A 15,344-nucleotide genomic window follows, 5' to 3' on the forward strand; every position below is an offset into this window, starting at 1 on the left:
TTTACCTGCATTATCTATACGGAGCTCTGAAGAGGGAAAGCAGAGACTGGAAACCGCTCCTTGCCTCAGGTATGTATTCTGTCTAATCGTGGTCAATTAACAAACTGTTGTTAACATCTTATTAATATAATCACTGCTATTTGAATAACTTGATAAAGTACAGTAAAACTTTGGTCATTAACAAATCCAACTCATCGCTGCCTAAAGCTCGTCTGCCAAGACTGATGTTACCTCCAGATAACTTACCATTTATTTATACTGTCCCAGTTTTGATCCTTTCTCAGATTTCATCTCTCTGCTACTGGTCTCCATCCTCTGCAATTCCCACCACCACTTTCCCTAAACCTCTTTTCACAATCTTGAGATATCCCCCTAACCCCCTTATTTTTGATTACACTACGGTGGAGTATCTTCAGACAGCTTGCAGTGTTAGAGGTGATACATCTATGGGAAATGCTGTTGCTAATGGACAGTACACCACACTAACTGCAACTGCTCTGAGACTTTGGTGGCATTCTGTGATGACATCCATCAAAAAACATCTGTGCTGGATGTTCTCTAAGGTATCTCCTGTTGTGGGACTGCTCAGACAGAAAGAACAATAGGAGCCTGAAGGTAAGATATGCTAATAGGACTAGGAATGAAATTTTTGAGCTAATTTCAATATTCTCAAAAGGAGGTGAGAGAGGAGTAAGTATATACTCTATGGCCACTCTGTTAGATACACCTGCTTATTAATGCAACTATCTAATGCAACAACTCAATGCATAAAAGCATGCAGATATGGTCAAGAGATCAGTTATTGTTCAGATCAAACAGGAGAATGGTGAAGAAATGTGACTTTAACTGTGGAATGATTGCTGGTGACAGATGGGGTGGTTTAAGTATCTCAGACACTACTGAGTGGCAGTTGTGTGGGCAAAGATGCCTTGTTAATGAGAGGTCAGAAAAAAACTAGAGGCTAGACTTGTTCAAGCTGTCAGGAAGGTGACAGTAACTCAAATAACCACGTTTGGGGGGGGCTTTGTTGTTGCTTGCATGGTGGGTGGTGAGAATGCTGATGCTTTATGCTAGAATAAATGGGGGGGAGAGTTGATGTTGCTTGTGCGTGGGAGGGGGCAGGGGGCTGGGGGCTTTGGGTTCTTACATTTTTCCTGTCATTCATTCTATGGGGAATTTCTTCTGTCTGTGAAGAGTAAGAATTTCAGGTTATAAATTCTCTGATATTAAATGGAACTATTGAACTATTACAACTGTGGATTGCAGAACTGCATCGCTGAACACACAACACAGTGAATGTTGAAGTGATGGGTACAGCAGCACAACAGCACACTGAGTTCCTCTCCTGTACCTAATAAAGTGATCATTGAGTCTAATTTTAAACAAAGTACTGGAGGAATTCAGCAAGTCAGGTCGCATCTACGAAGAGGAATAAACAGTTAATGTTTTGGGTTAAGATCCTTCATCTGGTAGTTCGGGCTAGGACCCGAGGATCTCAGCCCAAAATACCAACTGTTTATTCCCTTCCGTAGAAGCTGCCTGACTTGTTGAATTCCTCCAACATTTCAGCATCTGCAGTATCTCTTGCTTGTTGGTACAATTCTCAGACCAGAATCAATGCAGTTGTATGTTCAATAGTTCTGGCCCACAGCTGCTTTTGGAGACAAAATTATTTGCCTAGTCAAATAAGATGGTGTTAGCATAGCCACAAATGAATCAGCAAACTCCCAGGGGTTTGGGGTGAGGGCAGTGAAGTGCCAGCACCTTTAGAAAAACCTTGGAATTGGGCACAATATTGAGGGAGCAGGGAGTCCATCACTGAGCCTCACACCATGGACAAAAATCACTATACTGCTAAACCAGACCCAGCAGGTCTGTCTGATTGAGGAAGACATAGATGGAGAATTGGGAGCACTGACCCAGACAGATGCTGTGTTCAGGGAGATCAGATTAATTGCTGTCTATTTGTTAATCTGTCTTTCACTGAGCCCCTGAAAACTGATGCCATCATTCAGACATTGGTCATACCCCAGAATGTAGCCAACCTTCCTCCATTTCGGGCATTTCTGGTTTAATCCATCTCGCCAAGCGTCTAGAGGGAGATTAAAACCAATTATTTAACACAAGGGGCCATGTTTCACAGGAGCTTGTTACTCCAACAAATGCTGAGATGTTGATCATATTTTGTAGGTGGACACTTGTGTTTACTTGTACTTGCTCCTTGAGTTCTGCCCTGTTTTGCCTCCCACAGGACTGTTGCTGGACTTGCTAACTGTACTTCACACGGGCTCAAGAATGTCCACAAAGGCGGTCACAGCAAATTACATTGCTCACACTAGAAAGGCAGTGGAACAGCTGCGGATGGAGGCTGGCATCGACAGGATTAAGGTACCTTAGCAGTCCCAATTGGTCAAAAGATTATCTGGAGAATATGTCGGGGTAGTAGATGCTGGACTGTAGACTGATAGCAAAATACAGTAACAGTAACTGCAGAATTGGCAAGTGAAGTTCAACACATTAATACTAGGTAGTACATTTTGGTGCAAAAATAGGCAGGTTACTGAATGACTGGGCAGGGTAGAGGAACAGGAAGATTTGGAGCACGGATACACAAATTACTTAAAACTGTACCATGGGTTAACGTAGCAATTAAAACTATCCAAACCAAGCACTGGGGTTTAAGAAAGGGGAAGGTACCATTAGCTGAGGGGATCTTAATTAGGCCACATGAGTACCATTAAGTTGTGGTGACAGTATTGTACAGTGTTGAATAGTGAGGGATAGACCAAGGAGGAGGTGCTGACATTCAGTGATGGACTGGGTGAAGGGGAGAGGGGAGTCAGTGAGTGACTGACCTAGAGGAAGGGAAGGGGTGGATGATACTGATCTAGTAGTTCTGGACACATTGAGCAGAGGACACCCTGACCAACCCCAGCTGCAAGAGGAGGAGGATTGGGCATGGGGCCAGCAACTCCATCCCCATAAGAACCCAGAACAACAGAAATACCAACGAAAGCTCCAAAGATCTATTCCCTGGGAGAGGAAAGATAAAAATAGGCCACTTGAAAGACTGGCACAGGACAGAGAAATCTGGAGAGATGCTGTCCGCAGCCTATGCCCCCAGTATGGGTGATAGGCTTAAGAAGACAACACCCTGACTGTGTGGTTGTGATGCAGCCTTCGACTGGCTCACTGATTTCCAGTAGAGAAGAATTTGGGATTAGATTCAAACTCAGTGGCAAATGGTGTAAAACGGGCAAAGGATTGTTAGTAATTCTGTAGGAAAAACAAAAATAAAATCAATGACAAATCTATCCAAGCAGAGAAGACATGTTCCTGGATTTTAAGGACTTTTTAAAAATCAGACAGTGGGTTACATTCTTAAACTTAATCCTAAAATTATCTCATTTCGGCACACTAACGTAGTGATTAGCACAACACCTTACAGTACAGGCAACCGGGGTTCAATTCCAGCCGCTGCCTACGAGGAGTTTGTATGTTCTCTCCATGGCACATGGGTTTCCTCCCAAAGTCCAAAGACTGACTGGTTGGTAGGTTAATTCGTCATTGTAAATTGTCCCATGATTAGGCTGGGGTTAAATCAGATACTGCTCGGCAGCGTGGCTCAAAGGCCCATTCCCTGCTGTATCTCAATAAATAAATTTCCAACTCGCAGTAATTCAGTACATTTTGAAGTTTGCATTTTGTTTCATTCAAGCTACATGAAGTAAATTCTGATCAATTTCATACATCAGTCAAAAAACTGGTGTGGATATTGATCACAAGCGGGATATTGCTCCATCTTTCTTCACCACCTCTCTTCCTATCAGCACATTCTTTTCTACTCCCGTCACCCTATTTGTTTATCCAATGCCTCAAAAAGGTGGCACCCATCATTCAGAACCCCCATCACCCAGGGCATGCTCTCTTCTCATTGCTACTATCATGAGCTGGCACAGGAGCCTGAAGAGACACACTCATCATTTTAGGAAATTTCTTCCCCTCTGCCATCAGATTTCTGAATGGACAATAAACCCACGTACATTACCTCTTTTTATTTGTTTGCTCTTTTTGCACTACTTAATTTTTAAATATATTTAGGTTGCAATTCAGTATTTTTATGTATTGCAATGTACTGCTGCTGCAAAACAACAAATTTCACGACATATGCCAGTGATATTAGATCTGATTCTGAGTCCCCAGAAACATGACAGTACTATTCTCCTCAGTGACAGTCTTTGTGAAACAGTTCCACATTTTTCCTAAATTTCTAATGAGATTTGTCGGGTTTATGTTCTGCCAGGCTCTGGGGATGATTTTATTGTTGAGGGTGTGTGGGGGGGGGGGAGAAAAGGGAGGGAAAATGCTCATAATTAGTCGTACTGTCTTATACCAGAGATGAGAAAGTTAGGAGCTGCTGGTAAGCGGGACAATTTAACTACCAGGGGAACCAGCTCCAAGGCTGCTCCCTGCAAAATCAGCTGTGAAAGGTCTCAAGCACCATGACCTTAAGGCAACACACACAAAATACTGGAGAACTCTGCAAGCCAGGCAGCATCGATGGAAAAGAGTTATGAGTCAACGTTTCAAGCCCAGACTTCATCAGTACTCATGACTTTAATCTCATTTTCATGGTCAATAACTTTGGATTGGGGAAGAGAAGTTTGAGTTAGGTGTATGTCTACCACCCCTCATGCTAGCATCACCCCATCTCTCTTTCTCTGACCTAATTTCTCTTCTAGGTTTCAAAAGCTGCAACAGACCTGATGAACTACTGCGAGGAACACACAACAAAAGACCCACTGCTGACAGGAATCCCAACCTCAGAGAATCCTTTCAAAGACAAGAAGCCTTGCATCATATTGTAGCCTTACTGACACATGTCGACACCCAGCACCTACCTGACATGCCCTGGAACCACAATCCATTCCTGCATTATCCTAATAGAATCAGCCTCTCATTCCTCACCATTTTGGATAACGTATTCACCATCCTTTCAAAAGTGGGAGGTTGCAAAGGGAAAGGAGCTTGTCATAAGACTGAGGAGTGATGGCGGGGAAAAAAACTCTAGAAACATAGGAAATTACCCAAGCACAATTGTTGCAAATGTCAATTGTTTTATAGCTTGCCCAGAGAATTGAGTTGGAGTGGGAATGACACAGGGCCTTTGTGTCTTCCTACTTGCCCAGAATTTGATTGTTCACCTCAGACACTGCCCTGAGTACAGGCTGCATTCTGACTTCAGCCTTGACAGCAGACCTAGTTAGCAAGGATCCTGGGGGCTGGGCAGAAACGCAGACAGAGGGTGGGGGGGGGAAGGGGCGCTGAGGCTGATGCAGTTTATAGGGATCATCAATTTTGATGCACAATTGTTGGAAATTAAAGGCTTTTGTCACATTTCATTCAGCTTCAGCCTTCTGTTTGTCATGACCGAGAGTGCTCCAGCAATAAGGTGCGAGAGGTGATGAGTTATTTGATTAGCATCTGCCCCAGTTTCCTCACGTTCCACAACAGCAGCAGGACCTCCCCAGATCAACAACAGCAGACTGAATCCAAAAGGTATCAAAGTGTCAGGGTGAGGAGGGATAACACGAAGATAATCAGACACTAAGATCCAGTTAATTATCCAGAATTTTATGTTGCTTCTCCAAGAAGGGTGAACAGGAAGCATTTACTGTTAGAGAATGGTGGTGATGGAAAAGGGATGGGGAAGAACGCAAGCTGGGTTGGGGAGTGAGGGTGTAGACACTGATGAATTGATACCAGCAAGAAGCTTCAAGATTATGACATGTCTAACCTGGAGCTGGGCTGTCTACTGGTGAAAATCAATACCAAAGGGCAAATTAAAGATAGGCATTGAATGGTTCTAAGGTCAATTTGCTCTTGTAGTGATAGAAATAGTATAGCAAGCTCACAAGAAGAGTGACGTGATCAGATAGAGTTTTATTGAATCCCATACAACAGTGTGACACACTCTCAATGCTGCCCCCTGCAGTGGATGTCACAACCCCACTGCTGTCCCACTGGCAACACAGCATACCCTCAGTGCAATAGTGTCTGCGGCTGACCTCATGAATCTGAGGCATCTGTGAGAGCAGAAGGCCAAAAAAAAAAAAAAAAAAAAATACACGCCTGTGGTCGGAACACGTCAGCTCTGGGCCCTGTGTGCACCTCTCCATGGGGTGTGGGTTATCCAGTGATGAGACACGGGACACAGTAACAGCCTGGGGATTCATCAGTGATTTCAGAAAATGTTGCAAGTTAGGCAGAATCTGTAGAAAGACAAACAGAGCTAATGTTTCATGTAATATTAACTCTTCCTCTCTCCAGAAATACTGATAGCTGAGTGCTTCTAGCATTTTCTGATTATGTTTCAGATTTCTGTCATCTGCAGATTTTTGCTTTTCAGCACTTTCAATACTGAGTCCACTTGTGCTTTCACTGCAGTGCGGAGCAGGATAACCTCATTTATACAGTTACTCTCTGTGGGAAACTGAAGGCCCACAGCTCTGGAAAAGATTCAGGCCAGCAGTCAATGAGCTCGAGTAAGGTCACTTCCCTGTCATAGTTTGATCTCTTAACTAGTCAGCATCTCATTGTAGCCTCCTGTGCTCAATTACACCACGGTCCCTCCCGACGTTGTGTCACCAGTTAAGGGCTAGGGATGCAGTAAAGAAAGAGCACTTCTAATAGGACCCGATCTCTCCATTACACCTGATGTTGCAGCTCCGTGTCTCTGCCTCCATGGTGGAAGTAGAGTTCCACCACAGCGACATGTACAGGCACAAAAACTGCATACAGTGAACAGATATTCCAGAGCAATACACACAATGTGCTGGAGGATCTCAGCAGATTGGGCATGGGAATAAATGTTGTGTGTATTGTTCTAGATTGCCAGCATCTGCAATACCTCTTCAGCCTAGGGCATTGAACAGGACCAAGTACAGGACACTAATGTTCCTTTCCTCCTCCTCAGACTAAAGTGAACAAGTCTTGAATGCAGTTGGACAACTATTAAAACAAAGACGCTTACAAGTATTTAAGTTTACAGCATTCTCTTATGTTAAGTTTCTTTCTGCTATTTGGGTACCATCTCCGCATCTTCGCCTCTTCCACTCACCAGCTCCACTCGAATATTGTTCAGAGCCATACCTTATCCGCAAAGAGATTTAGTCTCCACCTGATTCAAGCAAGGCTGGGCAATTGCCACACAGATCTGTCTTAGGCCAGAGTCTAGACAAACGGACAGCTTTTCTACCCTAAAATCACAGCTCTCAGGGACGTCAGTTGGTGGAGGATTTGTGGCCACATAGGGAGAAAAAAAAAACAGTTGGGGTTCTGTTACCTAAATGATATTAAAGTGCCTGCCTTGAGCTCCAATCTCAGTTGACCAACCTTGTCCCAAAAAGGAGTGCTAAAGGAATCCATTCATGGATACATTTATCCAGTGTCTTTCGTAGCCTCAGAGAAATGAAGAACAACGGTGAAACCTATGCACAGATTCCAACCGACGCAAAGCCCCATTTCTCAGTAGGCTGTGCTGCCTGGGAAACTTGGCAACTGACTTGCACAAACCTGAACACCTCAAGTAAAAAGATGTTGGATGGCCAGATAATGTGCCTCTGGAGTACCGGCTTAGAGGTTAACTTTTCCTAGGATAACGGGGAAAAGTCATAATACAATATGATAGGGTCTTCTAAGAGTCTCCTGGATAGGTACGTGAAGCTTAGAAAAATAGAGGGCTATGGGTAACCCTAGGTAATTTCTAAACTAAGTGCATGTTCAGCAGAGCATTGTGGGCCGAAGGACCTGTATTGTGCTGTAGGTTTTCTATGTTTCTAAGGACACATTCAGATTGACTGGTTGATGATGCTGAAGTCGGTTCATCACGGTGAGACCCATAGCTCGTTCTGTGTACGGTGCCGTATACAAGGAAAAGTTCAGGTACCAGGATTGCATACAGGCAAATAGAACTAGCGTCAGAGTTGCATGTCAGCAGGGATATGGTTTTTATGAACAACTAAGTCGGAGGCATTGCCACAGTTATTTTGAACCCACATGAAGAGCAGAGGGATCGTCCAAAACCACTGCACGACAGTGTCAGTCAATCTAGTTTATTGTGCTGAAGTCACTGGCGTAGGAATTAAACCCACAACTTTCTGATTCAGGCAGATGTGCTAACTTGCAGGTAAGGCAAAGATGAAGGGTAACTACCCGCACTAAACCCATTTACAGAACAGGCACAATCCCTGTAATCACAGAGGAAATGATTCACCAATGGAGAGGGAGAGGGGGGAGAAATGGAGGGTGGGAGTGAACTACATGGCCTGTAGTGTGATGCCATAGAACTTTACAGTGTGATTCTTCATCCAGATGTCAGCACAATCTCGAGTAAGAGTTGCTCTTCAGCGTACACAGCCTGAAAAACAGACAGAATGTCCACCATAAACATCCCACCACTGGTCACTTAACGTTTGAGGGTATCACCTTTCCCATCCCACTGCTAAGCCCCTCACCAAAATAGGTGCATATTAAACATGCAGTTATAACTTCAGGTCTCTGAATGAGTGTCAAAGAAGCAGGTGGAAGGATCCCAGAACATTGATTGGAATTGCTGCAGGACGAAAAGTTGATCTAAACCAGAGTAGCGTCAAACTTTGGCATATAATGACAGGGCCATTCACTGACATCACAACCAGCTCTTGATGTCCAGTTCTGCTCTCTTAGCACCTTCCACTCCCACAAAGAGAAAGGAGAGATTCAAGCAACAACAGAAAGAATATTAGTGTGTAAGTGTCTCATTCAATAGGAATTTAATGCATTAGGAAAATGATGGGGGTGTTGTCTGTAGTCATATGACGTCAGTGGAGGTTCTTACTGAAGATCCGGACACCACCTGTAGCCTTGCTGATGATGACAGGGGCTGAAGACCTCCTTGTGCTGCTCTTCAGAAACCAAAACACTGAGCTCAAGCCAATATCCTCATCACTTGGTCATTCTCCAGATCTCCACACACATGGATCCAGAAGCTGCTGCCAACACGTCCTTCTCCACACTTATCTGGAGCAGAGAACACCGTTCCAGCATTAGCAGAGGGTACACCCAATCCAAAATATACAGCTCTCCCCATGCCCTTTCTGCACAGAATTCTCTCCATTTCTGCAGACACTCAGCCCTCCCACACCCACTTGTGTGGACGTTCATGGGCTACCGACTAATTTATACCCACGCTCACCGCTCTCCCACCTCGTCTAGGAATTCTATGGATTGATTAGCTTTATTTGTCACGAGTACATTAAAACAGTGAAATGTGTCATTTCTGTCAAATCAAATCGGTGAGGATTTCGCTAGGCTGCCCGCAAGTGTCACCGTGCTTCCAGTGCCAACACAGCATGCCCACAACTCACTAACCCTAATTGGATGTCTTTGGAGTTGGGGGGGAGGGAGAAGGGGGAAACAAGAACACTTAAATGAAATCCACATGGTCATGGGGAGAATATACCAACTTTACAGACAGCAACAAGAAGGAAACGCTGATCTTACAGCTGGCTGTTGTAGGGTGTTGCGCTTAATACTACGATAACGTTGACACGTACACTGGCTCTTCTCGCAACTGCCTTGCAGGTGAATCAGGGATGTTGATTACCCTCACCAAGTGTGGCTTTTCCAGAGATCCCATCTCCTCTCACATTGTGAGGGACTTCGTAGATATCAATTCCCCCACCACTGCACACTGGTATGAGAATTTAAGGAATATTGAATCCCCTCCTCTTTTGCCATGTGGAGAATGCAGGGATACTGACGTCCCTCCCATGCAATAACGGGATTTTGTGTAGCACCAGCCTCTTCCTCCCATTGCAGTAGAGTTCTGCAAGGGTACAAAATCCCATCCAAACCTACTTCAGGTTTGGAATCAATTTGAGCTGGCTCACTACTGAACTCACCCCAGCGTCCATTTTCCACATGGGTGAGTGCTAACAGAGCCTAGCCACACCTGGTCCTCACCAGACAGCCCAGTGGGAAGTGGGGGCAACTGATCTTCCCCTGCATGAGCCAAGAGACCCTAGATCTAAACCTGGTCTAACCCTAGCCAGACCTGACGCTCAGACAGCTCAGCAGGAACTGGTGGCATGCTGATCTGTCCCTGGATGAGCCAAAAGCCCCTAGATCAGGGGTTCCCAACCTTTTTATGCTGTGGTTCCAATACCATTACACAAAGGGTCTGTGGACCCCAGGTGGGAGCCCCTGCCCTAGATACTCTTCAAGTACGTAACACCAGAAGACAGAGAGGCAGAATTAGATCATTTGGCCCATCCAGCACTCTGCCATTCCATTATGACTGACTGACTTATCCTTCTCAAATCCTACTCCTGCCTTCTTCCTGAAACCTTTGACGCCCTCAATAATCAAGAACCTATCAATATCCACATTAAATATACCCAATGACGTCCTCCACGGCTGTCTGTGGCAATGAATTCCAGAGATTCTGGCTAAATATATCCTAATCTCTGTCTGTGCCCTCTGATCCTAGACTCCTCCAGCACAGCAAACATCCTCTCCACATCCACTCTAAGGTCTTTCAATGAGAGCGCCAGCCCCCCCCCCCCAACTCATTCTTCTAAACTCAAGCGAGTATGGGCCAAGAGCCATCACATTCCCCTCATACTTTAACCTTTTCTTCCTAGGATCATGATCCTCCTCTGAACCCTCACCTTCCACCGCTCCACCCTCTGCCCACATCATCAGTGTCTAAGACTATCATACTGAGAAACAGGCAGCAAGCACCAAACCTTAAGTACTGACTCAAGAATAGCCACGTGCAGATATCGTACTCACCCCATTCACGACGTCATTGTGTGGTAAAGTGCAAATTGTGTGAGGTGGCGCCGTTGGCACGTGCACCTGTGGACAAAGTAACACATACAATTACAGAAACCCACCAGTAAATCAGAAGGGTGCTGGAGCTCTGCGTTGGGGCACAAACTTGGATAAACCACTTGCAATGCTCCCTCTAGGGTGCGCGCGCGCTTACACACCTTTCGCTAATAGCGCACAAAGGAATTTATACTGCGCACAAAAGATTGTCACCCTCTATCACGTTGGCATGTTAAATATATTTCACAATCATACACAATCACATTTCCTTTTCTGGTTTCTGATGCGGACAGTGTTCGCAATGTAGAGTTTGCAATGACTTGTCTGCAGATTTTAGAACTGGCTTATTGATACTTTTCACTCAAGAAGCAAATGGCGTGAAGCTCAAAAGAATTGTCAGTTTCTTTAAAGCGGAATGGCTTAATGAAACAGTAGAAACTGCTACACTGAAAACAATGAACAACAAATTGGACTTGGAAGTTTATTGTCGTTATAATAGCTTTAGGTTTACTTTCACTTAAATATTCAGTGTGCACCTGTTGTCATCACTGGGCAAAAATTTCACAGCACAAGATTTTTGCACACACTGAGATTACAAATTAGAGGAAACATTGACCACGTATTCTACTGCCAGAGAGGGGAAGATCTAATCAGCGTTTGCAGTAAGAGGGCCAGAGAAAAGTTTCCCAAGGCCAAACTAAAGAGAACAATCTCAACACTAGGAGGTAGTCACTGAATTTATTTTATCACAAACTGTATTCCAAAATATGAAGATTTTTGGAATGAGTTTAATAGATTATCCTCCAAGAGGACCACAACCTTGTTGTGGTTGGAAAGTTATGTGCCTCAATGACCTGAAGAACTACGTTGGCTGATGTGAGGGTGAGTTTTAGCTTTTGGTAGGGTCACCCATGCCCAACAGGTCAAAGGATAGAGGCCAGATTAAGAGTAGTCCAAACAGGTCAAAGGGTAGAGGCCAGACTAAAAGTGGTCTACCATTTCTCCAGGTTCAGGGGTTCAGCTTAGGGCTAACAACCCTGACTGGTCAAAATAAATTGTTGTGGAAACTCCAGTGAAGAATCCTTCTATATAGACAGAGATGGAGGATTTTCATTGTTGCTCTAAGTGACTGTGGTGTAACGGGCAGTAAGTTAATAGGTTATGAAACTAATGAATTTAGAATTAAAAAAAGACCAGTCAGGATTTAACTGAATGGTATAGTATATCTGGAAGAACTGAATGGCTACCCCTTGCTCCCTTGGAACCAGCCTTCACGATTCGTGACCTGATTCCACAGACAAGGTTCCAGGTCCTGAATGATATCTCATTATGAGTTGTCATGAAGAGTTCATTAGGACTTTCAGATATAATAAATTCTCTGTGGTTTCTGATATCTTACACCAATGTTAGCCACCAATAGCAAACAAGATTAATCTGTGCCCTTTCTATTATTTGGGAATTAGGGGTTAAATGAACAGATTAACTGATTTTATCTACAAAGGCTGTTGTAATGTAAAATACAAGGAATAGTACTTTCATACTCTGTTATCCTCCTCCAAGAGGGCCACCTTGTTCTGATTGGAAGGTTGTGTGCCTCAATAACCTGGAGAATTATGGTATCTGGTGTGAGGGCCTTGTGTTTTGGCTTTTGGTAGGGTCACCCATGCCCAACAGGTCAAAGAGTAGAGGCCAGATTAGGAGTGGTCCACCAGACCTTCAGGTTCAGGGTTTAGCTCAGGGCTAACAGCCCTGATTTGATAAAATAAAATTATTATGGAAACAGCAATGAAGAATCCTCCTACATCTGAGTGCGATGGTATTCCGGGACTTGCAAGACCAACAGCAGTGAAAACTGAGAGAAGCTAATGACACGGTAAAAGAGGCCCTAAATGGAGCACCTAAACGGCAGTAAAATAAAACTGTTACTCTACAGGAGGGCCATTCAGCCCATTGTGCTCATCCCAGTCTCAAAGCTGTCCAGTCAAGACGAGGGAGCCAAGTAGTAAAAGATTGATAGATAGATATACTTTATTGATCCCGAGGGAAATTCGGTTTCGTTACAGCCACACCATCCAAGAATAGAACATAAATATAGCAATACAAAAACCACAAACAATCAAACAACAAAAAGCAAACTATGCCAGATGTAAGATAAGTCCAGGACCAGTCTATTGGCTCAGGATGTCTGACCCTCCATGGGACATGATGGTACATGAAGCGAAACTATGCTAACTAGCTCAGGCACCTACCTTAAGAGTTTTATCCATTGAACAAGTGTACAGGGTGCCTACAGAATGTCTGATTCCTGTAAGCTGGGAACGATGGCCAACATTGAAGCACTGGGGAGAAAAGCAGAATCGTTAATTGAGAGAGACAAGATTAGTCTCAACACTCCATGAAAAATCATTTCTTTTTCCACCATTCCCAAATCCATAACCCATAGGCAATTTACACTCAGAAATGCTCTATCAGCACACACAACTCTCCCTTATTGCCAAACACAACAATGAAAAAATGCATAGGGCCTTACCTTGACATGTTGGAATTTACCATCCTGTTGGTCGAAGATGTGGACCAAGCCCCACCTGTCCCCGGCCCAAAGCTCACCACGTTCATATGACATGCTCAACAGGTAAGAGTCAAACTGAGAGAAGGAGATAAAAGCAAGTGGTATTAGACACTTCAGTGTTGGGAAAGGAATGCTGTCTACTCTATCTATGCCTCGTATAACCTTATAAAACCCTATCAGATCACCCCTCAGCCTCTGCCACTCGTGATAGCACAAGCCCTCAAATCCAGGCAGCATCCTGGTAAACCTCTTCCACACCCTCACCATCAAACTGGGGCAACCACAACTGTATGCAGTACTCCAGATGCTGCCTAATTAGAATTTTATTAAGCTCCAACATAACTTCCTTGCTTTTGAACTCAATGCCTTGACAAAATAAAGGCAAACATGCCATAAGCCTTCATAACCACCCTATTAAAATATGTAGCCACTTCCAAGGAGCTATGAACTTGGACCCCAAGCTCCCTCTGCTCATCATCTGTTGAGAGTCTTGCCTTCAGCAGTGTTCCTTCCCTTTATATTTGACCTACCAAGTTGCAACACTTCATATTTCGTCAGCTTAAGTTCCATCTGCCATTTCTCCGCCCAGATCTACGGGGCAGACACCTTTTGGCCCACTGAGTCTGCAACAATCATCAAGCACCTATCAACACTAATCAGGCTCTGATCTTATTTTATTCGCAATATTCCCTTCATCTTTTGTCCAAAACCACTGCACTTAACTACCACTTGCTGTAAGTTGCCGCCGATCAATCAATCCACACGCCTTTGGAAACTGCAGCACCCAGGGAAACCCACACGGTCACAGAGAATTACTTGCAGAGTGTACACGCGTACACACAACAATGGACATCAGGGTTGAATCCAGGTCACTGGAGATGTGAAGCAGCAGCTCAACTAGCTGTGCCACTGTGGCACTCTCGATTCAATGGTACTTGGAACCACTGCTCTGCATACTATTACTCACAATAACTGGAGCTGGAGGAGTGGTGGCTTTGGCAAGTGCAGCACTCTATAGAGTTGATTGACAAGGTACTGACAAGTTAGACACCTGAAGGCCATTCCTTTCAGACAAGGAGTCTACTAATTGGGCACATGGCCTCAGGATCAAATCACATTTAGAAATGAAGGGTGAAGTTCTTCTGCAGAGTCTAACGATACTCGTATGGAGAGTAAATTCAAAGCTGACATTGGTAGACCCGTGGACTCAATAGAACATAGTATTACAGCACAGGAACAGGCCCTTCAGCCCACAATGTAGTGCCAACCCAATTAAATTAATAATTAAATGGCCAATTAAACTACACAACATCCATTTCCCTCACACTCACTTGCTTATTGAAACACCTCTTAAAAATACTCAATGTATTTGCCTCTACCATCACCCCAGGCAGCGTATTACATGCAGTCACCACTCCTTATGTTAAAAAAAACCTTATCCTTCACACCTCCTTTGAAATTACCCCCTTACCTTCAATGCATGCCCTCTTGTATTAGACATTTCAACCCTGGGAAACAGATACTGTCAATCCTATCTATGCCTCTCATAATCTTATAGACCTCTATCAGATCTCCCCTCAGACTCTGCCACTCAGAAGAAAACAATCCGTTTGTCCAACCCCTCGTGATAGCACCTGCCCTCCAACCAAGGCAGCATCCTGGTAAACCTCTTCTGCACCCTCTCCAAAGCCTTAACAACCTTCCTACAATGGGGTCACCTGAACCATATGCAATACTCTGGACATGGCTTAATTAGAATTTTATGAAGCTGGATCATAGCATCCTGGCTCTTGACTCAATGCCTCAACTAATAAAGACAAGTATGCTATATGCCTTCTTAACCACCCCATTAACCTGTACGGCCACTTTTTGGAAGCAATGAACTTTGACCCCAAGATCC

General features: G+C 44.2%; 1 protein-coding gene and 1 pseudogene across 6 annotated transcripts in view; one reads left to right on the forward strand and one right to left on the reverse strand.

Moving 5' to 3' along the window:
• The first annotated feature begins 508 nt into the window (after positions 1-508).
• LOC140191159 (guanine nucleotide-binding protein G(I)/G(S)/G(O) subunit gamma-7-like) lies at positions 509-5,282 on the forward strand (annotated as a pseudogene).
• A 641-nt stretch (positions 5,283-5,923) lies between these two features.
• fbxw9 (F-box and WD repeat domain containing 9) overlaps positions 5,924-15,344 on the reverse strand; it is a 44,033-nt gene continuing 34,612 nt past the window's right edge. For 4 of the 6 annotated variants that reach the window (XM_072248173.1, XM_072248170.1, XM_072248171.1 and 1 more), the window contains exons 9-12: positions 13,406-13,519; positions 13,125-13,214; positions 10,837-10,902; positions 5,924-9,060 (exon numbers count right to left, since the gene is read on the reverse strand). In XM_072248173.1, coding sequence (XP_072104274.1) covers positions 8,986-9,060; positions 10,837-10,902; positions 13,125-13,214; positions 13,406-13,519 — 345 coding nt within the window. In that variant the 3' untranslated portion in view covers positions 5,924-8,985. The remainder of the gene's footprint in view (positions 9,061-10,836; positions 10,903-13,124; positions 13,215-13,405; positions 13,520-15,344) is intronic. The other 2 variants (XR_011883748.1, XR_011883747.1) reach the window with 2 other exon arrangements.

This window comes from Mobula birostris, chromosome 32 (assembly GCF_030028105.1).
Source record: "Mobula birostris isolate sMobBir1 chromosome 32, sMobBir1.hap1, whole genome shotgun sequence".
Lineage (NCBI taxonomy): Eukaryota > Metazoa > Chordata > Chondrichthyes > Myliobatiformes > Myliobatidae > Mobula > Mobula birostris.